Source organism: Tursiops truncatus, chromosome 9, assembly GCF_011762595.2.
Source record: "Tursiops truncatus isolate mTurTru1 chromosome 9, mTurTru1.mat.Y, whole genome shotgun sequence".
In the NCBI taxonomy this organism is placed as follows: Eukaryota; Metazoa; Chordata; class Mammalia; order Artiodactyla; family Delphinidae; genus Tursiops; species Tursiops truncatus.
The window spans coordinates 50,978,649-51,005,710 of NC_047042.1; the positions used below are offsets into that span (position 1 = coordinate 50,978,649).

The 27,062-nt window shown below is 37.9% G+C and overlaps 1 protein-coding gene across 5 annotated transcripts in view; it reads right to left on the reverse strand.

Moving 5' to 3' along the window:
- Positions 1-27,062, reverse strand: part of CDK14 (cyclin dependent kinase 14) — a 618,912-nt gene that overhangs the window by 76,120 nt on the left and 515,730 nt on the right. For all 5 annotated transcript variants that reach the window (XM_073809735.1, XM_073809734.1, XM_073809736.1 and 2 more), the window contains 2 exons: positions 10,431-10,570; positions 4,867-5,010 (listed from right to left, as the gene is read on the reverse strand). In XM_073809735.1, coding sequence (XP_073665836.1) covers positions 4,895-5,010; positions 10,431-10,570 — 256 coding nt within the window. In that variant the 3' untranslated portion in view covers positions 4,867-4,894. The remainder of the gene's footprint in view (positions 1-4,866; positions 5,011-10,430; positions 10,571-27,062) is intronic.

Genomic DNA, 27,062 nt, shown 5'->3' on the forward strand with positions numbered 1-27,062 from the left:
TCAACACAGACCACCATCCCTGAGGAAACCGCACCATGTTTCCTTCCCCCGAAAGATCCCCATGCCCGCTTCCTCGTGATGGCTCCTGTCCCTGTGACACAGCGCTTTCTATGGCTCTCAGTCAACCGTCTCTGTCCCTCTCACTTTGCCACCTGCCTCTTTCCTCACTTGAGTGTCTCTCTTCCGCAAACGTTTTGAGCTTCTCTGAAGTGGCTATATTCTAGAACTGAAACATATTTTTACTGATTGAATTCAGTTCAATTTTCCTGATTCCTCAAAGGCAGGCAGGAGAAACGCTCTTCACCCGTGCTGTCCAGTAGAACGTTCTGTGATGCTGGAAAGGTCCTCGCTCTGCCCTGTCTCTATGGTGGCCACTAGTCATGGTGGGTAATGAGCACTTGAAACGTGTACTGCTACTGGGGGAACAAGGTTGTAATTTAGTTTAATTTTTTTTTTTTTGCGGTACGCGGGCCTCTCACTGTTGTGGCCTCTCCCGTTGTGGAGCACAGGCTCCGGACGCGCAGGCTCAGCAGCCATGGCTCACAGGCCCAGCTGCTCCGCGGCATGTGGGATATTCCCGGACTGGGGCACGAACCCATGTCCCCTGCATCGGCAGGCAGACTCTCAACCACTGCGCCACCAGGGAAGCCCTAGTTTAATTTTAATTAATTAAAAATGAACTTAAAATCGCTACACGTGGCTAGTGGTTACCCTGTTGGACAGCACAACTTTATATTAATCTTCCTTAAAAAAAAGGGAAGGGAAAGGAAGGGATGGCTTTTCCTATTTTGTCTTTATCCAGTCCTAGCCCAAATAAGTTGATTATTTTACTTCATAAATGTACAATTCTTAAATAGTTACCGAACAGGTCATAATATGTGGTTCAAAGGTTACCTACATCAACATCCTTTGGGGTTCTTTAAAATGCGGAAGACCCCAGGACCCTGGATTTTTAAAAACTCACCAGGGGTTTTGGCACTGCCCCCCACTTCCCCAGGGTGTGTGAACACCTCTCTAATGAACGTTCAGTTAGCGATGCCAGAGAGTCTTAAGCACCAATGAATTATATTTTGCCTGGAGTTCGGTTTTTTAAAAAATCTTTCTCTTATTTAATTAAAATTCTTGAGCAATTTATGCATCCTACTGTTTACCTGGCAGCCTACTTTTAGGAAATTATTGCTTGATGACTGAGTCAGACAGAAAGAGTCTACCACATTTTTTTTTCATTTTCATATGATACTTAAATAACATTGATTAGCAAAGATAATATACTAGAAAGCAAGGAGAGGGTCACCAAAATATGCATGCAGTTAACTTCTTGCACTTGAACCAAATACAGTTTTTGCATGCACCAGACAGGTATTTCTATATTTATTATGAATTTAATAGGGTTTGAAGACCAATTGATTCATTAAAAAGAGATGTTCCATAATGAGCATATACCATTTCAGGAAAATTATAAAACATCTGTCTAAAAGATTAGAGGCCATTCTTATCCCCTGTATTCAGCAAAAGGAGAGCAGACAAGAGTGACTGTGCACTTCCTCTCTCAATTTAGAATAACTGGAAAATTAAGCTCAGCCTGGGGGTGTATTCAGTATCACTGTGCACAAATATAAGTGATACTAATGGATGTGATATTCAATATAGTTTCCGGTCTTTCCCTTAGGGAAAATTTGTATGCGTATTTAAGGCGCTCTCAGACTTTAGGAAAGTCCTATCCTTTAATGCTGATAAAAAGGGTGGGGACAATCTATGCAATCTGTAGTCTATTCATATCTTTAGAGGATAACAAACTGTAGGAAGCACAGCATCTTGATCATCCATTGGCTGCATTTTTAAACTTAGGTGCATGTGGTTTTCTTTTCGTTTCATTTGGTTACAAGACTCTGAAACCAAAATTGCTCTCTGTTGCAAAGAAAAATGCTTCTCATTAGCTTTTCCAGTAAGGCCAGTTTATGTAAATCCAGGATTATTAACTAAATAACTGAAGTGACCTTAGTATATTCAAGTTTAGAAACAATTTGGCATTGTGGTATAAGAGAAAACTTAGGACTTGAAACGCTCCTCTCTCCTCAGTCCTCTGTCATTTCAAAACCAGAAGTGATACAATGCATTTTCCACATTTACCTCTGTAACTCCCCAGAGAGAGGTGGCTAAAATGCTAGGTTACAGTCTTAGGCTCTCTGAGCCCTCAACCTCTTGCCCCTTCCTCTCCTTCCCAATCTCTCTGCTTTACAAAGAACTGGGGCATTTGAGGAAAATTTAAGATGCCTCAGCTTGTTCTAAACTGTTAATTAATTCATCAACAACAAAATCAAAATCTAGGGAATTACATATTTTCTTTATGAATACCCTTATTTATGTAGACTTTTTGTTTGTTTGTTTGTTTGTTTGCAGTACGCAGGCCTCTCATTGTTGTGGCCTCTTCTGTTGCGGAGCACAGGCTCTGGATGCGCAGGCTCAGCGGCCATGGCTCACGGGCCCAGCTGCTCCACGGCATGTGGGATCTTCCCGGACCGGGGCACGAACCCGTGTCCCCTGCATTGGCAGGCGGACTCTCAACCACTGCACCACCAGGGAAGCCCTATGTAGACTTTTGACTCTATAATGTCTACAATATAGACACTGGTATTCAGCTATTGATTAGAATCAGCTCCACTGTGCAGGATGTATTAGGCCAATATATAGGCTATGCTATTTCATCTCTAAGATGAACCCATTTGATTAAAAGAAAACCCTACAAAGGTGAAAAATTAAAATGATTTCCTTTTTTGCTGACTGACAGAAAACTCTTAAAATCCAGCTTCCATGCAGCTTTTCTAAGAAAAAGAAATTTAGATGTTTCCTCAATATAATGTTGAATCAAACTGAGGTATCTGGATTTTGAAGAAAACAACAAGGGCAGTAATAATATTAAAGCTTTAAAAGTTGATGTGAAAAAGACAAAATTCAGAGAGAACATATTTCTAGTATTATTAGATAATTCTAGAGGAAGAGGTTCTAGATAATACCCTTGAATCTAGTTTTAAAAACATATTACAAAGAAAAAACATCTTTGTAAAGGCTTTTAAATACTGATGACTGTAGTTCCGAGCAGCTCTTTAAAATCTCTTTTCACTTAGCAGTTTTTCAGACCTTATGGGCAATGCTTCTATCCAGTGAGCATGATTTGATTTACACGGAAAAGCTGACCTGAAACACATTCTAGCCGTTTTGACTGGCCAGGCTCAGGTCAGAGAGATCTCAAAAGAGCAGAGAAGAAAGGGCACAGCCCTGCGATGGAAATTCAAGCTTGCTTGTGTGTATGTGTGTATGTGTGTATGAGGCAGCAGCACAAATAAGGTCCAATTTTTGTTTTGTTCTACTGAATTGGCTAAGGGATTTATAAAGTCAGGGGCTCTCATTATGGTAATGCAGGTCAAATACTCTCAATAGCATCTGCTGCAACCCTCATGAATTTAAACCATTCTCAGAACCAGGAGGTAACTGGTCAAAAACTCAGCCCCACTCTTTGTCTGACCAATTGAAGTGAGAGTACAAATGCTACTGGGTGAATAAAGTTGTGCTTCCGGGTAACTTTTTATCCAATAGGGAGAAATAACCAGAAGAATGAAGAATCTTACGTATGAAATAGCAAGTCTACTAGTAACACTTCCCGACTGGCATTTATACACCATCTTTTATCAATCTGGGAATCTTTTCTCCAATCATTCATAAATCACCACCATACTCCTGAGAGGCCAAAATTGACCTCCACATTGAGCATACACAAAAGCTAAGTCCAAATGTATTGACTAATCACCCACAAGACAATGTGGACATGTAATCTGCTGACAGTTCAGCCTGTTAACATTTCACATTAAGAGAGAGAGGAAGGAAGAGGAGCCCTTGCGATGCTGTCTGTATCTTTCAATTCACTGGAACATTTAATTCCTGAACAGCCACACAAGCAAGTAACAATATGGGCTCCAAATAAAAAGCCTTCCTCACAAAAAAGTTGGTTCTCTGTTTGCTTCAGAGTTATGTTGCATTAAATGAAAAGATACATATAGGCGTAAACTTCCAAAAATCCCAGACATTTCCAACTGGCACTAAAGACACAGCCTTTTCAGAAGTTGCCATCTTATGCTTTTTTCTGTAAAGCCTGTGTGATGACCGGGACAGGCCGACAGGCTCAGAGACTATCTCGTTTAGGTTCTGCTTTACATCTGCAGAATAGCAGAGGCCAAAGAATCGAATAGGAAAAAAATAAAATAAATGCTTCACCACAACAAGGTCTGTACTAGGGGCCACCCAGGAATCAGAAATGAGTGAAGTGGCCCAAATGGCCACTAAACTAAACTAGGGAGCCCATGTCCTTTCCAAAGGAGGCAGCCACAGTTCAGTTACATACACAAACTTCTGGCAGGAATGTGAGTTTAGTGTTGCCAAAGCTGCTGATTTCTCGAGAAAAGCCGGAAACCCAGACTTTGTGTAAAATCTCCTCATTTTAAAATGGGAGCAACCAAGGAAAAAAATTGTGTGGGCCACACAAAGCAGGTCTGTGGCTTAAATATCCTCCGAGGTTAACCATTTTCTAGCCTCTATGAAGGATGGGTGAGTAGTGAAATGATCTGCTTATGACTAAAATGGTTTGCTTATGACTACATAAATAAAGGACCATTGTGGTTAGACTCCAGCAAGTGCCTAAAAATACAGAAATGACTGACAGCACTCTGCCTCACTAGAATCTGTAATGAATGCCATAACAAACATAAGAGATTCATAAGATACTTAGGAAAAAATAAGTCTGAAATATTTCATTTGAAAGATTGACTCAATGTCTTTTCACAATTACTTTCCAAGTAAAGTAGGTCATCTTACCTGTGCTCTCTTGAGACTGCTGTGCGCATCAGTGCTTGCTATTTGATAGACTTTTGCCATAACTATTGTTTTTCCCAAAGGCCCGCATACTTTCTCCAGCTTCTGGTTGCAATCTTACATTTGGGACGGTAAAAATAGAAGACACTGTGGACAGAATGAAAAGTTTTCATTTACATATTTATAGGTGTATTTAGAATCTTTTCTTTCAAAATTGGAGGCTGAGATGCAATGCTGATGTCCCGCACATAAAACATCATGGTATGCGTTGGTCTTTGAAATGTCAAGTCGTCACAGCCACACACACACACACTCACACAGATTTACACACACATACGACAGGGTAGTCTGCCTTCCCCTCCAAGCCACAGCTCAGCTGATCTCTCATACTTCTCTGATCTAGAACAATAAGCCTGAATTTGGAAACAACATATTTTGCCCTTTCTTTGTGCATTCTTTCATTCATTCTTTGAAGAAATATTTATTGAGCCCCACACTGTTCTAGGTTTTCAGAATCCTGTAGTGTATCAGTCAGAATGAAAAGAAATCCTGGTTTTTGTAGATTCCACTTAGGGGAGACAGATGATAAACACTCAGATGAATATATCAACTAGTTGTAAGTGTTCTGAAGAATAATAAAGCAGGAAGAGAAACAGGAAGTGCCGGGGTGGAAGCAGGTCAGTGAAGGCTTCCCAGGTAAAGGTACCTTTGAGCAGAGAGCCAAAAAGGTGAGAGGGCAAGTCATGCATATATCTAGAGCAAGAGCAAGCACGAACTGAAGAAAGAAGAAACAGCAAAGCCTCTCTAAGGAGCAAGAGAAGGAGCAGGCAAAACAGTTAGACGGCTATTGTAGAAACACAGGTGAAGGAAGATGGTGAGTGACATGGGGCAGTGATGGCAGTGGAGAAGTGATGATGGTCTATTGATCTATTTTGAAGGTAGCATCAACAGGGTCTACAGAAGAACCGGGTTTGGGTACGACAAAAGAAGAGGAGTCAAGGGTAACTTCCAACAACTGGAAGAATGACATTGCCCCTTATTAACGAGGTGAAGACTATAAAATGAGCAAGTCTAAGGGAAAAGATAAGGAACTCAGTTCTGGTAATATGAAGTTAGAAACGCCTACTAGACATCCAAATGGAGATGTTAAGTAGTCAGCTGGTATATGCAAGTCTGGAGTCAGGGAAGATGGGACTGGAGATTGAAATTTGGAAGCTGTCAGTGTACACAGATGATATCTAAATCATTAGATTAAATGAGATCATCTAGGCTCTAGGGAGCATATGTAGATAGGAAGATCTGAGGATTAAGCCCCAGGGCACTCTAAGAGTGAGAGGTCTGGCAGATGAGAAATCTGCAAAGGAGTATGAAAAGGAATGTTTAGGGAGGCAAAAGGAAAATGTCCTGTCCTGGAATCCAAGTGAAGGAAATGTTACTACGAGGAGACAGTGGTCAAGTGTGTTGAATTATGCTGATGGATCAAGATGAGGGCTGGGGAAAGACCAATGGATAGAGACTAAAACCAGCAGTTGTGGAATCTTGGGTATAAAAGCTCGGCTCAAACGGATTCAAGAGAGAATGGAAGTCTAGAAACCAGAGCAGCAAATATGTTAGAACAGGGTGTGTTTTCTTTTTAAAAAGATGGCACGGAGCTCCATTAATGGCATAATGTTGCTTTAGGATAATATATAGGACATATATAGGAATAAGAAACCCTACCAACATTAGAGCTGAAAGGTCCTTAGGGATCACTGTGTCTCTATATGAGAAATTGGGAACCCACAGAAACTAAGGCACTTCTCCAAAGCTGCCCAGCTAGTTAACAGCGGAGCTGAAGCTGGAATCCAGGTGGTCTGATTCCCAGTTCAGTGCTCTTCACACTGCACCAATTTGTTGGCCTTCTTTCACTGCAGATCTGAGTTTTGTGAATTAGCAAATGAATGTAATAAAATCAAGGACTCTACGCTATGAAGTGTATTTTGTTCATTTACTTTGACAAGGGTGGTTCAGCTTCAATAATTTATGTAACTTGATAGTATACACAGGAGAATGCCCTTTGGTGTATTTGGGAAAAATAATGAATTTCTTCTAAATCAGCCCTCCATTTACTTCCCTGCAATTAAATCTTTGTGAAGAAGTGGGGCAAGGCTGTTCGGGTTTTGGGATAGAGGGAGAATGACAGGGTGCCACTAGAATTAGCCAGCTTTAACCGCCAGATCTCCAGGTAACTGTACCATAATTCTTGCTTGATGAATTTATAATTCCTGCTTCAGTGGCACACTAATACATTGCTTCTAAATTTTGGCATTTTGTAAACTGGTGAGGTTTTAAGGACTAGTACAATTAAGAAAGATATTATATTGTTATATGTTCTTCCAAAGCAAATAACAGTCTGGCATCAGCATACAACTTCATTTTTATAAGAATTCATGGAATGACTGCAGTGCTCTGTGTAACCAAGGTTCTAATAACACTTGATACTCTTCTCAAAAGGTCTGATATATTAAAGTAGCCAAGAAGACTGGAGCCCACTTTGAACTTACTTTTGTTACAATCTTCTCCTTTTACCTGGGTTTGCTTTCTGCTTGCATAAGATTTTCCCTTTGTGGACATTCTTTAAAAAAAAAATGCCATGACCCATCTTTAAGAATGTGACTGCTATGGACTTAACTGTGTCCCTCCAAAATTCATATGCTGAAGCCTTAACCCCCCATGTGATAGTTTTTGGAGATGAGGCCTTTGGGTAGTATTTAGGGTTAGATGAAGTCATGAAGGTGAGGCCCTTAGGATGAAATTAGTGGCTTTATATGAAAAAAATGAGAGAGAGAGAGAGAGAGAGAGAGAGAGAGAGAGAAAGAGGGAGAGAGAGGTGTCACTGTTTCTCTCTCTCTGCCATGTGAAGATACAGGGAGGTGGCTGTCTCATCAGGAAACTTGATTTGCCGACACCTTGATCTTTGACTTCCCAGCCTTCAGAACTGTGAGAAATAAATGTTTGTTGTTTAAGCCCCGGTCTAAGTTATTTTGTTACTGCATCCTGAATAGACTATGTATTAATGTGAGGCTCCTAAAACTGATTAACAGAAACCATGACTTGGTTGATAAGACAATCCATTTATTGGTTCTGCAACACTTCTTTTCAGATGGATCTCTTTCCAAATCTCCTTGAAAAGGAAGCATATGAGGATACTGGCACTGCTGCTGCTGCTGCCATTTGCCAGGTGGTGAACTTTTACAAGACTCCACACTAATGTAAAATTTAATTTTAAGAATTTCAAGAACTTTTAAATATAGTTTGCAGAATATTAACCTAGATAACAGAGTCACCAAAACCAGTCATTTCACTTAAAAGAACTAGTTCCCAAAGTCTCCAAAGCCTAGGAATTCTTTGTTGTGTAAACATGTTTACAAGAACTACCATGTTGTTCGAAATGGAAATGACTGTGGTATTTAATACTGGGATTGTCCTTTCTTGCGACTGGATTTATGCTTCATAATGATTATCTACTAGACACAGAAATAGCATTTCTGTAACTCAAAATTGTTACCGGAGGCGTTTAGCAGAATCTTGCTTTAAAAATATAATGATTTTTCATCTTTATTCTCCCCCCTTCAAAAGGTTTCACTGCTCCTGATGTTTAACGTTATGCAAAGACGTGTTTCTGCCAATGAATATCGCCTTATGGTTATGCTTCTGCAAATAGCCTGCTGTGAGCTGATAAAGGGATTAATGCAGCCAAAATTCTTAATCTGTGAAATTACAAATTAAATTCTCATATTAAAAATACCACCCTGAGGTATTTTTTGTGGTTTTAATTCCCCTCTGGTGTTCTGCATACATTGTGCTTGTTAATGACAGGGACAAGGCTGTCTCCATTGGCAGCCTGCTGCCGAGTGATAATGTGTAGGCATTTACTTACTGATAGAAACTGGATTTAACCACTGGCTGATAAACTAAGTGCCAAGTGGGTAATAAGTCCATATTAACAGAAAAGTACTACTACAGAATTCAGAATTCATAGACCATCAAAATCCCGGCTTAAACTCAATCATCAAGTCAGATGGGATTGAGATGTCACCAAGGAGGAGTGATATCAAGTTGCAAGTTATACTGAATGGGAAAACAAGCCATATGTTTGAGTCTGACGAGCAATAAACTAATGAGTCCACTGGCATCATTTTTTTTTTTTTTTTCAGTATGGGAAGATGTGTTACCAATTCATTATTTTTCTATAGGGATTTCAACTTTAATTTTTTTTTTAATGGGGATAGTTGTAGTAATGGTCAGTGGGTAGACTTTCAGAAAGGAAGTAGTGCAGAATATGGGATAAATATGGGCTTGGAATATATGAAATACTGAAGAAGATTTCAAAGCATGGGGGAGTAGTGGGTTAATATATCTATAGTTACTTTAGAGTAAAAAAAAAAAGTAATTAGAATTAAATATGAGGTATCAGAAAAGATTTAGTGTAGGAATACCCAAGAGTTGTTACTTGGGACTTAGTTCCAAAGTAAAAGGTTATTGTTGTCGAGGAGACTCCAATGCTATCATGGGTGGAAAAAGTCTAAGGGAATAAAGAAATAAATTTTATGTATGTCTATGGTAAGTGATGTGTACACAAGGATTAAAAATGATATATCCATCCATATATGCAGTATATTAATTTTTAAGGCAAAAAGAAAAGAGTATGAGGAGAAATATCTTTCACTGGCATTTGGAAAGAATGTATCACCATTGAACAAAAGTGTTCTTACTGCAGTAGTGTTTTGCAAAATTTCACAAGAATTTTGTTTCACACTTTGGAAGAAAGATGAGATCCTCCCAGTCATAAATCCTCCCCCAAATATTTAAAATGTAATTGAAAAAGGCTGTGTAAATATGAACACTTTTGTAAAAACAAAACAAAAACCCACCCAGGAATGTGTTTTGTTTTCAAAGATCCAGAGAAGAGCTCTGTATGAATACCAAGAGCATCTGTAGTTGAAATGAATTACATGTCTTCAGTTCTTACATGTCAATTCAGCGCATTAGCCAATTGCCAACTCTGTTCGTCAGCTCACTGCATAGCAGCCCTTTTTAAGGTTATTGTTACAACCAAGATTGTCTCTGAGAATCAAATAGAAATGAATCATTCCTACTCTGTGTACTGCAGCCAGCTAAAAAATACTATATGCATAAGGCACTAAATATGTAAATCATATTTTCCTTTTCCTTTATGACTGCTCATATCATTTTTTTGGACACACACATAATCAAATACAAAGACATGCAGCTGCTGACTGCAGAGCAGAGATAGCAAAAAAGGAATCCATTTTCTTCCTGTGTCTGGTAAGCTAGCAATTGAATGGCAGGATTCCACTAAATATATACACACACACTACCCCCCTCCCCCATTCTCTCGCTCTCTCTATACACACACGCGCGCGCGCGCGCAACGCATATACAAGCATACGTAATATTAGAGAGATGCACATATAAACATGTGGACCTCTCTACATGTGTATTACACATAGATGCTAAAATCATGTCCCTGCTTCGATTGGATGTTTTGAATTTGTCATACTCACTATCAGTCAGTTCCCATAGCCGTGGGGGCAGGTCACTAAAATACTCGTGGCTCAAGGCGGCCTGTGCTGACAGTCTGTTCTTTGGGGAACACTGTAGGAGTTTGGAGGCCAGATCCTCTGCATGATTCACATAGCTGAGCCTGAAAACACAAGCAAAAAAGACAGAAATCAGAACAAACAAGAAAATCCCCTAAGTAAGACATAAGGCTCACCTAATTTTTCAGTATTTATTTATTCCTGGCCAAGAAAACAAGTTGCCTGTTGAAAATAAAAAGAAGCAGAATTCACATTAGTTCCTAGAGTATCCGTTACTGTAAACCAGCTTTTACTCTCACTTTCCTCATTGATGTAACATATTTTACTATAAGCAAAGGATTGATATTTTCAGGATAGAATTAGGTCCCAAGGTAGAAAATTTCAGAAGATAATTTATCAAATAGTTGCCAGAATTTGTTCATAGAATATAGGTACTGCATACACATCTGGATACATTTACAGGAAAATTAATACAAAATAACCAGGAGAATTAAAATAAATCTACTATTAAATTCTCTAGTTACTAAAGTTACTTTTTCCTTTAAGAATTTACATTTTCTTACATTGAACAAAAAATTATTGGAATAAGTACTCTTTCAAATATTAATCATAATATTAACACGCAGGTTAACAAAGGGGATAGGCTTAAACCATATGGGACTGAATCAATTCAAGATGACCTTTAAAACGACAGCAGAGAGAAAATATGTGTCTCAAGATTACCAAAAAAGCAGAGGAGTAAAATCTTTCATGTGGTACTACTTTCAAATGGGTAGCAGACCACACTGTCCAGCCCAGCCTTGTTTTCCATGGAAACTCTACTTCACTGCTCAGGGCAATCAAACCCAAATAGTTAACATAAAAATGATAATTAAAGTCTTCCTAATAATGATTACCATTTATGAGTAGGTGAACATGTGTCAAGCGCTCTCCTAGGCGCTTTTCACACACTCTCCTATTTACTATTCGGACAAGATAACTCTGTTTCTGTCTAACAGCAGGGGGAGCGAAGTGGAAGTCAGAGAAGGTAATGGTTTGCTCAGTTAGCAGGTTGAGCAGATTCAAACCCACCCAGTGGTTTTGCATGTGCAAAGCTCTCAGGTCATTCCTAAAGGCTTTTACCCACAGATTCCTGAGTTTCTACAAGATGAAGTAAGTACAGTGACTCTTAAGCACCCAGAAGAATGTGAAGAAACGTTGCACCTGCTAGTGGGTATTCTTTCAAAAGCCTTGAAGCTACAAAACAAGCCATGAGCCAATAAACATCTTTTCTAGTGACCAACAATTCTCTCCCTTCCCCTCCTCAAGCTACTCTTTAGCATTGATTTAAAATTGTTATGGTGTGGGGGGAGGGGGATGGATTGGGAGTGAGGAAGAGGAAAGTACGTCATGAATTTGGGCAGAGGAAGAAAAAGGGAGAAGAGCGAAGAAAAATATTACTCCAAAGATCCAATCTAAGAAACCTTCTCCCTAAATCTTCATAGGTGAAGGTCTCACCCATTGGTTCAGTGTCTGGCTGCTGTAATGCTGTTTTTTAAAAAACTGATCAGTATCTTGGTTTTAAATGTCTCTACCTGGCAAAGAGAAATTTGTCTACAGGAAACGGAGGCATTCTTAAAATTCTGTTTTCTTTTTTTTCTTCTTTCTTTCTTTTAATAGGGTCCAGGGCCATCCAAATTATTCCTTCCTCTTCCTAAGACTCTTTTGCTATTAAATTTTTTTCATTAATATGTTTCTAAATATCAAATGCAAAGTTTGAGATAAGTAGACTTCATGGCAAAAACTGCACTTATATTGAACATACAGTTTGTATGTAACCATGGTGAACACATTGGTATCCATTTTATACAGCTTTGATAAAACACAATGACAGTGCCAGCCAGACTGAGACTAGATCTAAGTTTTAGGTCTGACTCTGTTAAAGAGTGATGAACCACATTATGTCTGCAGTCCTTCCAGCTCCAACAAGCCGTAAGTCATCCTTGAAGCATGGTTTCACTATTTTGAAGAATTATAAATATTTAAAGTTGTATTTGTTTTTGCAGTTGATTGTTGATCACATTTAGATTTAACACATATAGACCTAAATATAAGGAATTACCAAGAAGACATTTCCCCTCCCCCAAACTGACTAAACTTGTTAATAAAGTCAATAAAATAATCAAATGCTTATTTGTGCTATCTGGTTTATACATAAACATCTGAATTATCACACAAAATTTTAATTTAGAAAGTTTGCTATATCTTGCGATGTATGGGGTTCTTTTGATTTAACCTGCTTGGTATTCATAGTGTTTCCTGAATTTGAGGTTTCATGTCTTTCATCAATTCTGGAAGAAGATCTCAGCCACTACTTTCCGAATATTGCCTTTGCTCAATTCTCTCTCTTCCGTCGTTTTATAACTCCAATGTAATACCATTTTATTAAATTTTCCATGTCTTCACTTGTTCTTTCATATTTTCCATCTGTTAGTCTCTCTGTTCTCCATTCTGAGTAATTACTTCAGAGCCATCTTCTAACTCAACTAACTCTCTAATCAGGTGCATCTAATATGCTGTTTTCCTTATTCATTTTGTTCTTATAAGTTCTTTTAAAATCTCTGACAAATTTTCATTTTCAACTTTAATGGTTTCCTATTTAAGTTTTTAATTTGATCTTTTATTTCTTTACAATATTTTAAATACAGTTTTGTTCTATGTCTGATAATTCCCAATAGCTGAAGTTCTGGGTGAGGTGGAGGAGTCCAGTTTTGTTGCTTTTGCTACTGACTCTCACTCACAATGACTTTTTCACGTTTTATAATTCTGGATTTTGGGCTCATGCTTGGCTTTGATAATCTGTGGGAGTCTTGAAGCACCTGGGTTGAGACTATGTTCTCTATAGCGATTTTCTTTTGCTTCTGCTAGGAGCGCTGGAGCTCTCTCAACACCTATGTACTCCAAATTCTTTCTGTTGGCTTCTGAGACCAAGTGAGTTATGTAAATTTAAACCTAAACTTGTAGAATTCTCAGGGGAGTCTTTTTCATCCCCATTCAGAGCCAAGGGCAACACAAACAATTGTCCTTGAAGTCTCTCTTTGCTGGAAGCAGATTTTTTTCTTTTTTTTCTTTTAGCCAGCCCATTACTGGCTGAAGTGCTTTGAGGGTCTTGACTCTCTGTGGGGAATCTCAACTCCTATGCCCTCCTAACTTTCTCAGGCCCAAAGCCTTGATTCCCGACAGTCAAGCAGCTCCACGTTTCTGTTTTAGCAATACCTCGAGGGCAGCTGCAACTTCAGCACTTACTTATCATTCTGTTTTTTTCATTCTTGGCCCCTGGAAATTTCAGTTAATTTCTTCTTGGTTCAGCTATGCATATGCATTTGAACGGATATGCTTGTATTTTATCCAACATTTTAGGTGATTTTTAGCAGTAGCAGAAGAGACTGTTTTTCCCCCTACAGATAAATATTTATAATCTCTATAATCTAATTAGTTACTATAAAATCATCCACACTTACAGTTTTTAGGTCTTTCTCCCTGGAATAAGCACTAAATTGGTGTTGTTGTCTTGCCTCTTTTTTTTAAAACTAATTCTTTTAGGTTACCTCTATTAAGTCTCAAAAACTAGATAACTGAAGTTATTTCAGGCTAATGTTCCTTCCTTCACCACTTACTTTATAGATGACTCTCAAATGCATTATCCTAAGTGAAAGAAGCCAAAGGCTACACACTATATACTTTCATTTAGATGACATTCTGAAAAACGCAAAATTATAGAAACAGAAAAGTGATCAGTGATTGTCTGAGGCTGGGGGTGGGAGGGGTTAAGAAAGGGGTCCAGAGAATTTTTTCAAATGGCTCTACATCTTGATCAATAGGAATGGAGATCAGGCCATCTAGACATGTGAAAGGGCAGGGGGACTGGTCAAGGAAATTCAGCACAGGGAGCAGTCTGGAGAGATGGGGTGTTGCAGGTTTTTCACAAGGAACATTCAGACATCAGGGGTGGAGGCTGGCCCTCTGTGAGTGACTGTCACTGGGACTTCTGTGTCCCAGGGGAGCCTCAAGGGATGTCCCAGCAAATGAGGAGATGCAACTGCTAATGGTGAGGCTCTCCTATGGATTTCAGTGCTGGATGCCAGGTCACCGAGTGGGGGTTGGCCTCAGGTGGTCAGAACTGTGCCTGTCAGCTCACAGGGTGAGTTCAGCCAGCTCTACGTTCCTGGGGAAGGGTACGTGGGACAGAAACCTTCACGTTCATTCCATATTCATTGTTTTTTTGTGTGTGTGTGGTATGCGGGCCTCTAGCTGTTGTGGCCTCTCCTGTTGCGGAGCACAGGCTCTGGACGCGCAGGCTCAGTGGCCATGGCTCACGGGCCCAGCCGCTCTGCGGCATGTGGGATCTTCCTGGACCAGGGCACGAACCTGTGTCCCCTGCATCGGCAGGAGGACTCTCAACCACTGCGCCACCAGGGAAGCCCCATATTCATTGCTTTTAAAAGATGTTGTTTGCTGTTTGTGGAAACTCCCTGGGAAAAACCTTAAGGAATTTAAAAATTATAAATCTGTATGAAAATGAAGAGAAACAATCTCTACTGAATTCAGAGTATGTTTGTGGAGAGAATCTTATCAGTAACTTTCAAACAAATGCTTTTAATATAGTTGAAAATAATAGTATTCTGCTATTCTAATCATAACAAATTTCATCGTTTTCCTAGTCCTTATCTATGTAACACACACACACACACACACACACACACACACTTTACCTGAGTTTTTTAAAAAAAAATATGAAAGAATGTAACATGAATAGCAAAAACAGCTTTAAACCATGACTATAGAGCAGGATATTTTCTTTATTCCTTGTGCAGGTCAGATTTTTGTACCTCAGAAATGAGGAAGATGGAACATATGGTCATTAAGGGTTGTCTAGCTCTAACATTACATGTCCTCTGATCTAGGAAGAACCTGAGTGTGAACTGGAGGCAGGGAGGGTGAGCAGAGCCACACTGGCCTGCCATCGCTCACCCAACACAGCTCCCCTCTCTGCCATCAAGGCAGTGATCCAACAGTACCTCTCACTTGTCTTCACTCAACCTGTCAACTAAATGCTTTAAAAGGTCACCTAAGTTTCTAAGCCATCTTGAAAATAAAGAGCAAAGCAAAGCCAAAGTCTGTTGCCACACTAAGGAAGACTGTCAACGTTGGGTAGAGAAAACTGAAAGTAGAGGATGAAAATGGTGGCACGAGAAAGAGGAAAAACTGGGCAATGGCAAGCCAAAAAGGGCATTTCCTATGAGGCACGGTTCCTGGTACAGAGTGGGGACATGGCATTTGATGAATGGCTGAATTTTTGATTGAGAACTGACTATATTAGTTTTTATACTTACAAGAGGTTTTACTTTACCTGCGACACATGAATTTAAAAGTAAACAATCATTTTGGGGTAAAAACATCTTAAGGTTAAATTCTGGTCCCTAAGGAACATCTTCAAAGTATACATGTCTCAGAGGATGACTTTTTTTTTTGAAGTGGGAAGGAAATTCATCCTTGTCTTTTTAAAGTTACTTTATAAACTGGGACTGCAAGGTTTTTTTTGTTTGTTTTTTCACGTTGTAGTGCCAAAAGACTCCCTCTAAAACTGATGATACATCTGCTTGTAGAACTAAAACAAGTTACATTTTGTTCCTAAAAGTTGACTTGTAAATATGTCTATAAAAATCTTCGCTGCAATTTATTAATATTTTAGCTCATGAAAGCTGGACATAAAGGGTAGAGGTGTAGCAGGTTCAATCTACTTATTAAAGCATTCAATGGAGATACTGACTTCCATATAAAGGCTTAAAAGGAAATTAATAAAAACAACAAAACGTTCTAGAATACTCCTCACTTGCAATTTATGATGGGAAAAAACGACATACACTGTGGGCCTATGTCTGAAGCATAAGAGTGTGCTTTGTCTCACAGAGTTGGAAATAGAGCGACCTGGAGTGAAAGATGGGGAGGGTCTCTATATTCATGCTTTACTCACTGTCACACTCATCACAGAGCAAAGACAAATGGACTGGGTCCTTTTATTTGACAGTGCACATTTTGTCTCTGTGCCAAGGATGCCAACATGGGCACTGGCCACTGGGTTAGACAACAATTGATCTCTTGAAAATGATTTGTGAAGAAGTCCACCCACCAATAAATACAAGTCTGACTGTTTCCTCAACTGTACCGACTAGAACTGTCAGATACAGCACTCTTGTATATATATATATGAAAAGCTAAATGTGCATTTAATCACCTTCTTGTCAAAGTTCTAACTTAGAGGGAAGACTGCAGTCATAAAACCACTCTGATTTTTCAAAAAGTGACTTATTTTTAAAAAACAGGCTTGAATTTATTCATTTTGCAAAGAGGGGCCAGTAATTGGTCAAGCAGAAGATGAAGGGAATCCCTGACACTGGAATAAACTCCTGGGGAAAATAAAGACTAATATAAGGAAAGATTTAGGTCTGTGCAGTGAATCTCAAGTCCAGGAGCTGGGCTGTGCAATGAAATGAGAGGCAAGACTCTTGGGTATGTTAATAATGAAGACAGAGTTGTTTTACACTGAGACTTTCTTTGTCAACACACTGCTGTTAAAAAAAAAAAATTGAGAGTCCTCCCCTCAAGGTAAACAGGTAACATTTTTATATTAGCTTCCAAAAATAGGTTGTGTTTTGTTGTGCACAGAAAATTGTTCAGTTCTCATTCATTTATTCTAGCTAAACTGTTTAATAACACAATCTCCCTGGAAGACACTCATTCCCATAACGGTCAGCTTACTTGATTGTTAAAATTCTATATCATAGTGCTACTTGTAGAGTGTTCTACAGTCTACAAAGTGTTTTCACACATATTATTTTATTTGATCCAGATAATCAAAGGGCCATACTTACAAAATGGAACATACAGAAATTTCTGACTCTTTAGTGCCGATTACATGTCATGCCAAAGATTTATTGTATGTATATATGTGTACATACATATAGAGATAGATTACACACACACACACACAAAGCCGTATGTTACTCAGTTTGTAAAGGGATTATTGGATTACTTTAAAGTTGTTTTTAAAGATACCTTACATGTTTCTGTATTTCTCTCTCTTCCTTTAATTCTGAACTCTATTGTTATAGAGACTATTCTTTCTATATTCTTTTTAACACCTCCAGTGCCCTATATTAAATAAAGACAACAGGGAGAGTCCAGCCTTAATGTGAACAAGATGAATAATCCCCAAAGCCAGTCATACTAATCTGCACTGCTGGGTCTTTCCTTCAGATCTAACCCTTACTCAACACATAGTTGCCCTTGCAGAAAACTCTATCTGGTGGAAAAGTACAGAAAGTGCTGTAGAGCCCTCAGCAGGGTGTAAATGAATTGAGCTTTTGAAAACGCTAGCACTGACACTCTTCAGAGTATTATAAACTGCCAAAAGGTGAGCAGAAAAAGGAAAACACTAAATTCTTGCTTTGGATTTCAGAGCTTAGCTAGATAAATTTCCTAGCTTTGATTTTATTTATTATAATTTTCTAGCTTTGATTTTATTTATTATAATTTTCTACCCTCCCCCCAAAAAAGACATGTCTTTGAATGTTTAAGTTCAGTCTGAAATCAAATGAAGAGTGGTCTGGCTTTTAAAAAATTGGCTAACTTATGCAATTATACTAGCCTTTTCCATGTGCTAATACGGAGCTATAGATTTTCATATTTACATCTCATAAATCTATAGATGCAGATATTATCATAAAATATTCACAAAGAAAAGCTAATATAAGTGAACTTCTTGTTATATTCTTTTCAACAAAAGCCCTGTGTATTTAAACTTATTTTCCACAAAGGTGGATCATGCTTGCATGCAACTTGCTTATAGGAAAGAAACAGTTAACTGTTTCACTACATTGTTTTTGCAGACTCCACTTTAATCTCCTTTTCAATTCTTCTCCAGTACCTAGTAGCAGTGATTTTTTTGAGTTGTAAAAATTGTGTTTTTTAGTAGCTTATATAAATCTAATCACTTATAATTCTACACAACTATATAATGTAATTAAAAAAAATTTCTCTAAGATTTGTTACAAGCTGCCAATCACTGACATTTTTTATATATAGGAATAGCACAAACCTATCAGGCATTATACCTATATTTTGGAAAAGGTTCCCAGATTTTGTTGACTAGTGATCATATGATTCTATATTTTTGTTTAGTATTTTACTTTAATAATGTGGTTAACAGCAGAAGAGGCAAAAATAATTACTTTTCAATCCTCTGACTGAAGGACATGGTAAAAAATGATGTATCTTATTTCAGTAAAATAAATAAATAAAATACAGAAATAACAATTAATCCTTGTAATCAGGATAAAACTTACAGAATATTTAAAACAAAATCAGTGTATAACATCTTCAAAACCCAAAGGATGTACATTCAACAGAATTGATTTCCAACTTCCCAGTTACTTTGTTAACTGTTATATCCGATCATAAACACTAGACCTTCCTAACGACATGACCTTCCCCCATATGGAATTCCATTGTTAACTAAAGGACATCAACAACTCAAACTTTCTGACTTCTGGATACAGATCAGGATAAAATTAGTAGCCCTCTCCTCCACAGGACTGCTGTAAAGATTGACCTTTTCTTACCATAAGCTGTTTAAATCAATTAAAAGGATCATATAATTTCACAAGTTTTCAAAACATTTTTAGTAAATCAAGAGTGAAGCAGAGTAAACTGTTAATGAGTTTTCTACCCTTGTGATGTTTTTGATATTTATGTTATTTAGAGAAGAGTGATTATCCAATTTTCCTGAATTCAAAGTGGTTGATTATAGCACTGTTTCATCTGAAAAAGACAACACTCATTTTTTGATGATAAAAGATTGTGTCAAGAATTTAAATTAAAATCTTCATCTACCAAAAAAGAAATCAATCCACATTAAAGTTTAGCAATGGCTTATATTTTTACATTTAAGATGAATCACTTACAAATATTTAGTCCAATATGAAAAACATTTTCACTCTAAAAGACTCCTGCAAAGTAGTTTACCTTACTGGTGCATCAATATTAGGGTGACTTGGGTTAATGGAAAATGGTAACTTCACAGCCTTTCATGCCTCTGAAACCCTAGAGAAGTTACAAATCTCATCAACAGAGGCTGGTTTTGGAAGGTGATATCTGCTTCACCATAATGGAACGGGTGTGTCCTTTGACTGTAAACAATGCTAAGAATAGCTCCTGAAAGGTGTAATTTTGTGTGATATTATTTCACCAAAAGAGAAGAAAAAATATTCTTTAATTCTGAACAAAACCTCTTCAAAGTTTACCTCTTCAAAACCTCTCAATAAACCTTTCACTGAGAACTGAAAATATAACTTAGTAATGCAATAAATGCCCTAACAAATATATCAGATTTTTCACTTAATGCTTTTTACAGGCTTAAACAAAATGGACTAAAAGGAAATCACCTTTTACAGTCCGACTCCTACAGGAAGAATGCCTTGCTGTTATGCTTTTTAAAGAAGGCATGGTGAATTTATATCAACTTTGGCAAATCTTGAGGCATGATAAAAGGAAGAAAAATACCAGTGCAGTTAACATTCCACAGAACTCTTTCTTCACATGTTTATTTCCTTAGAGACTGGACATGATCCAAGATAACAAGAAAAATGTAAAAAGGAAAGTTTATTTTTTAAGGCAAACAACACACAGTTTAGCATCCTGAGCTGATATAGAAGGGAGAATGTTTCCTTACCCCTTAAAAATAAATAAATAAATAAAAGAATTGTTGTCTTGTAGGTTAAAGATATTAGATGGTTAGGATTGGAGAAAATCACCAAAACCAGTTCTCCCATTTAAATAAATATGAACGAAAATTCACTTAGATCAGAGCTTATGGGTTATTAAAGTTTGGTTCTGGGCAAATGAAAAATATATTTTCTGTAGACTACCATTTCAGCTTCTTTATCTTGTGACATTGCATCTGGAATTTGAAAATATATGATTTCATTATGATACAAGAAGAACCGGTCTGTGTGTTTATGTGTAAAACAAGACTTGGATTAAGACTGAAGAGTTGGGTGTCCTCTACAAGGGCCTGATGATCTTTAGGAAGAAAAGTCAAATAGCTTTTAATACTTACTGCTCCTACAAAGGAGCCTCCTATCTTCCCCGTCACAGACTTTCTTGTAGGCTGCACACTGAACCAACTACCTGTTGAACTATCTGATTTCCCTTGATTATCACAAAGGACATGATCAGCCAGCAAATGACACCCTTGTTCTAAATACTATGAGAAGGTATACAAAGGAGATGAAGCATCTATTGAGGATTTACTGTGTGCTAGAGACTTTTCACAAGTCGTCTCCCTTATTCTGCATCCCCAGCTATGAGATGAACATCATTATCCCTCCTTATAGATGAGGGAACTGAGGCTCAGAGAGGAGAAGCCATACAGCCAGAGTCACACAGCAAATGAGGGTAGAGCATGTTATGTGCTTCAGATGTAGATGCTCTCTTCTCTGTATCATCGTTCTTAAAGCTCTGTTTATATCTTTTTTTTCCTCATTATAAAAGTATGACATGATCATTCTAGAGAATTTAGAAACATATAAGAGAAATCCTGAAACATATAAGAGAAAATAAAAACATCTCATAAGTCTATAATTCAGATAAATGATTTTTTTATCAACTCGATGTTTACTTCTATGTGTATAGGTCTGAGCAAACACATCATTTTATTTCTTTGTAATTTTTATCACGGTGTACATTTTTTCCACATAAAATTTCCTTTCAAAACCTGCATTTAAAAAGCTCTCTTTAAATTCCTAAAAGTCAAGCCCATATTGAGGTCATATTAGTTTCTGGGGTTCAGGAATCCTGAAACAGCTGAACTGGGTAGTTCTGGCTCAAGGTCTCTCACAGGGTTGCAGTCAAGGTGACGTCCAGGGCTACAGTCATTTGAAACTTGACTGGGCCTGGTGAATCCACTCCTAGGTGGCTCCCTCACATGGCTGTTGGCAGGAGACCTTAGTTCCTCACCATGGGGGCCTCTCCCAGATGGAGGAACTATTCACATGACATGGCAGCTAGCTTCCCCAGAGTCAGTGAACCAAGAAATAGGGAGACAGCTAAGATGGGAACCTCAATCTTTTAGAATCTAACCTTGGAAATAATGTGCCATCATTTCTGCCATATATTGGTCACCAAGACCAATCCTAGTAGAATCTGGGAGGGACTACCCAACGGTATGAAGACCAGAAGACAGGGACCACTGGGGGGCCATCTTGGAGGCTGCTAAACCATAATGATGATTATAGAAGAGATCTTGGTTTTTTTTTAAACTGTGGTAAAATATATGTAACCTAAAATTTGCCATTTTAAGCATGTTCAAGTGTACAATTCAGTGGCATTAACAGCATTCACAATATTGTTCAACCATCACCAATATCCATTTCAAAATCCTTTCATAACCCCAAAAAGAAACTCTATACTAATTTAGCAACATATTTTTATTAAAATAATGTGACAATAATACTAAAGATAATTTTTGTAAAGTAGAAAAACAATCACCCAAAATTCTGTTACCCTAACACAACTATTTTTATCTCATATTACATTTCGATCACAGTTCACAGACAATTTTAGAGTTAATATGCTAGTATGCATAAAATTTTTTATTCTGCTTTTTTCAGAGAACATACGAAGCATTCCCTATGTTTTCAAAGTCTTCATAATACTGTCCTAACATTGTTGTGTAATATTCCACTGGGGTTCATGAACCATGATATACTAAATATTTCCCCATTCCCTTAATCTTGGTTAAGTTGGTGCCAAGTCTTTTTAAATAGTTTAATATACAACACAGTAATGAACATCTTTGGGCAACTAGGTTTTTACTCCATTGATTTGTTTTCTTGGGAGAAACACTAAAGAGTCAGATAACTAGGTCATAAACTTAATTCCCCAGGCTTCCTATATCGGAAGTAACATCGCAACTGTAGCCTACAAGGCCTTTCCTCACCCCCTTTGCCTCCAGTCTCCAATCTCATCTCCTCTCACTCTCCTTACACTCACTACACTCTTACCACCTTCATTCTTCAACACATATTTCTTGAGCACCTACTATGTGATGGGCTCTGTCATAGGTACAAAGGATATAAAGGTAAACAACATAGTCAAAGTCCCAGCCTTCATATGGCTTACAATTTTCCAATGCTATTCCTCTTTTTAAAAAGAAATCATACTGCCATGTCTTCATGTACTTATCACTCTCTGAGATTGCTTATTTTATTACTTGTTTATTTTCCTAGATACTCTAGAAGGTAAAGCCCGTGAGAATGGGAACCTCATCTGTGCATTCCCAAGCACCCAGAACTTTTAGATGATGCCAAATCATATTTCTTGAATGTGCCACAAATGAGTATCTTTACAGCTTTTAACGTTTCCATGAAGTTTTCTACATTGTTTATCAGTTTACAGTGCCATTAGCAGTAAATAAATGCATCCATTTCTCTATAACCTGACCAGCACTGGGGTTTAGGAAGGAGGAGGTTATGGATCTGGGGGAACGGGTGCTAACGAAGGGTTGTTCGATGGACAGCATAGAAAACATTGAAGCTATCTTTTGGCTTTTTAAAATATTGCATTAAAATGTAATTTATCTTGATTACTATGTTTTTTTTGGAGGGGGGCATCACCTTAAATTCTGAACCCAAGCTGAGTACCTTAGTTGCCTCATCCTAGCCTCAGTCCTTCTGTGAATAAAATGGCAAATGAGGGATATATTTACAGATTTGCTCTTGAGACTACAATATAATTGAGGACAGGGAAATAGACTTTCTAAAATAAGCTGAAATGTTACTATCAGAAAATGTAGAGAACTATCTGAGAGCTATTTTCAGGATTAAACGAGATAATGCGGACAGAGCATTTAGCATGGTAGAGGCACATCTATGTGTACCATGAGCAAGTGCAGCTGTTGATATTTATAATAAATATTACTGCTGCTGCTCTACCACTTCTATGCATGTAAAAAATTAAACTAACCCTACTAAATGCATAAAAGGAGTCTATTAAGACTATAATATTCTTTCCCAAATCAGAGTATATCCCTAAAACTCCTTTGGTAGGAAACACCTCATTGGGAGACTTACAACTAATGGAAAAAAGAGGAGAATCAAAGTTATGAGTAAATTTATACATAAAAGATCTCATAATTTTTAAATGCTCACTAAAATAAAACAACGAAGAGCACCTTAAGTAAAAATATTTTCAGTATTATGTTACATACCTTAAGATGGAAACGTTTTCCTGTTAGATAACATTGCAGGATCTGCCTCTTATTTTAAGATTTTGTAAATGTGTTTTGCTGTGTTACATACCAAGGCATACTGCCTTCTTTGCCAGTCTCCCCCTTACTGACTATATGTGTCCTCTTTCTAAATGCCCAACGTCTTCCTTGTTTTATGGCTCACCATATGGCCTGTCTTATATGTCTTGATTTCCTTCTGCCTAGCAGCCCTAGGGTGCTGACCTCAATTTCAGATTTATCAAGACAACATAGTGAAAACATTTCTGCTTCTCTACCATCCTCATTCCTCCTTTCCTCTTCCCAACCCTACTGTTCAAATGATCTCCAAGTAGAGTGACTCACCAACATCTGAACCAGGGCCCTCAGAGCTGTAGAACATCAAGCTGACATGTACTAAAATACTGAGTAACTACAACGCGTGTTTGGAGAGGGATTACTGTAATTATTTACGTGGCCAGGGCTGATGCTAAGGTTAGTATGAAGAAAACATTTTTTTGGTGTGCTTGTTTTCATTTTGAGGTTCAAGACCTGGAAAATGATTTATCCTACTCTGTGATGTAACGTGTGCTACATATATGAGAGCCATCAGAGGAGAGATTTTTTAAATTTTTAGAAAAAATATTTCATATATTTCCATCCAAAGACAGCATTTCCTCCTACATTAGAATGCAATTTAAGGAGTGATTTTTTTAGTAATGAACCTGCAGAGTGAATTCCAACTTGAGAAGAGTTAAGAACTGGTACCTTACATTCTTCTCCTAGTTCCATGCTCTTGCCTTTTACCCTTCATTTTCTCTCTCTATACCTATATGAACCTGCACATGATTGCATCACTATTATCAAATAGTCTAAAGTGCTTCTGGAGGTTGCAAATGGCTGTTCTCAGCATAGTTACTAAATTAGAGAGACTTTAGTCTAATGACTTCCCTGCAGATAACTCACATGTCCATTAACAGGAAGCTGACCAAGTCTTAAAATGGCAGGGAACTGGCTTTGTGCACAGGAGTCCAGTCTTAAAGCTCATTACTAACAGAGTGTTGACAAGAACTTCATGATCCCTTCCTATTTTGCTCTCTTGTGCCCTGTGGTGTGGGGCTGCCTAGCCTTTTCCAAGAGGCTGGTCTCTTAAAGAATAATGTGGCTACCAATCATCCTTGCTTTCCTCTCTCATCATGTGAAGAGGTTGTGGATCTGGGGGCACGGGTGCTATAAAGACTGGTTTGATGGTGAGCATACAATACGCTGAGGCTGTCTTTATTGAAAGTGAGCACAGCTTTTGGGTTGCACATTCCTTTATTCTTGCCTTTAACTCTACATTTGCCTCTTTATAGAAAATGATTTAAAATGAAGGGTGCCATTCCATATCCATTTGGGCTTAGAGGTCCCCCAAATCGGCATAATTGCTGAGCTGTTTATCTTCTTGAGCACTAATTCTATCTTTTCAGCTGAAATAAAACTAAGGTAAAGGAACAGAATTAAAAAGCTGCATATTTATTATCATCTGGGGTCCAACTACTTATATGTGCCAGGTATATGGAGGGTGTTTTCAGTCATGTCTCTAACATGAGGTAGAAGCTAGTGGCATGACACAAACCATTAGAAAAAAAGTCTGCCATGTCTTAAAACCAACAATATCAGCATACTGTGGAAAACTAAAACATGCATTTGCTGATCATGTGTAAAAATATGGAAGCATTTAAAAAATGATTACTTGGGAACTTATAAGAAAATTTAAAAAGAATATTGAGGTCACTTTAGAGTGGATGGAACAAACATAGGCTTTCTTTGTAGTCAGTGTAAATAACTGTTGCATATGTATATGGGGGAACATTCCAATTTAAGAAATATGCTAACTTGTGCCAAGCTTGTATGCAGTTTGACACATTTTAGCACGTTCTCAAGTTTTATTTCTATATTTAGGAAAAACCAGATCTAGAGGTAACAGACCTTAGATGGTAAAATGGCCAGTGCCCCCAGAATCAGTGCTGTCCAAATGCCATGCTTTGAAACTCCATTCTGGATACCCAGGAGAGATATGTTCAATATTCAACAAAATTGAAGAATTTGAAAATTGAAAATGTCTCAGATGTTCTCAGAGAGAGAAAATCCTTGGTCAGAGTCAGAGGATTTGGATTTAAGCCTATAGCTATATGAGAAAGAAATAAGCGAGAGAATAAAAGCCTGGGCAGTAGGTTTTTAGCTGCAAAATCTAATCCCCCTCACAATATATTCTGGTAAAACATTTGTTATAAACTGATCAGAAGTTATGCTCTATTCTGCACTGTTCAATTTGGCAGCCACAAACCACAGATGACTATTTAAATTTAAATTAATTAAAATTAAATAAGATAAAAATTCAGTTCCTCAATTGCACTAACCACAATTTTAAGTTACTCAATGGCCCCATATCGGACAGTGCAGATATAAAACATTCCTATCAATGCATAAAGATCTATTGGACAGTACTGCTCTATATCTTTCAAAGATCTGCTGCAGCTTCCAGAAATTCTAAAATTAAAGAAAAAGAACTGTGTAGTTTATACACTGGGAGAATTTATTCTTCAGATGAAGCATAGAGATTGGATTGAGAAAATCAGTGAATGTAGCTATAGAGAAGAGGGCTAGGTCAGGGATTACTCCAAAAGTTTGCCGGCTGGTAGGAGAAAGAGCCTAAAATCACGATGGGTGGAAGATGTCCCCGTGGAAATGTGTTTCACTTCCTTGGGAAAAATAAGAGACATTAGAATTCTTTCAGCATTACAACCTAAACGTAAGAGACATGTAGCTGAATTCTAAGAAAGGAGAGTAAAGCCTGATTTGACTGCCAAATAAAATTAGAACTGTGGGTACAATTTAACCTTCAGTCAAGGGTGACAAGAAATGAGAGATAAATAGAAAAATCCCATTTGTATTCATCTTTATAAATATAATGATGTGCTTAGTTCCATTTGGAGGCAAAGGCATGGAACCTGGTATAATCCTTAATTAAATAGCCTCCAAGGTAGCTGGGCCAATTCATAAAAATTGTTGGCCATCCAAGTAGATGCCCAAAATGGCAGATGGGGCAGCCAAACAAACCATGGGGCAGCACTGATTTTTCTACTTGAGATAGCTTACTTGCTTTGCTAAAGGGGAAAAAAAAAAAAAAAAAAAATCAGTTGGTTATCTCACATATGTTATGGAGATAAGTAGCTGGCCTCTAACCTTCCCCCCCACCCTGAACATGCTGCTCTCTAGAGGCCACATGAATATACACATATTGAAAGATA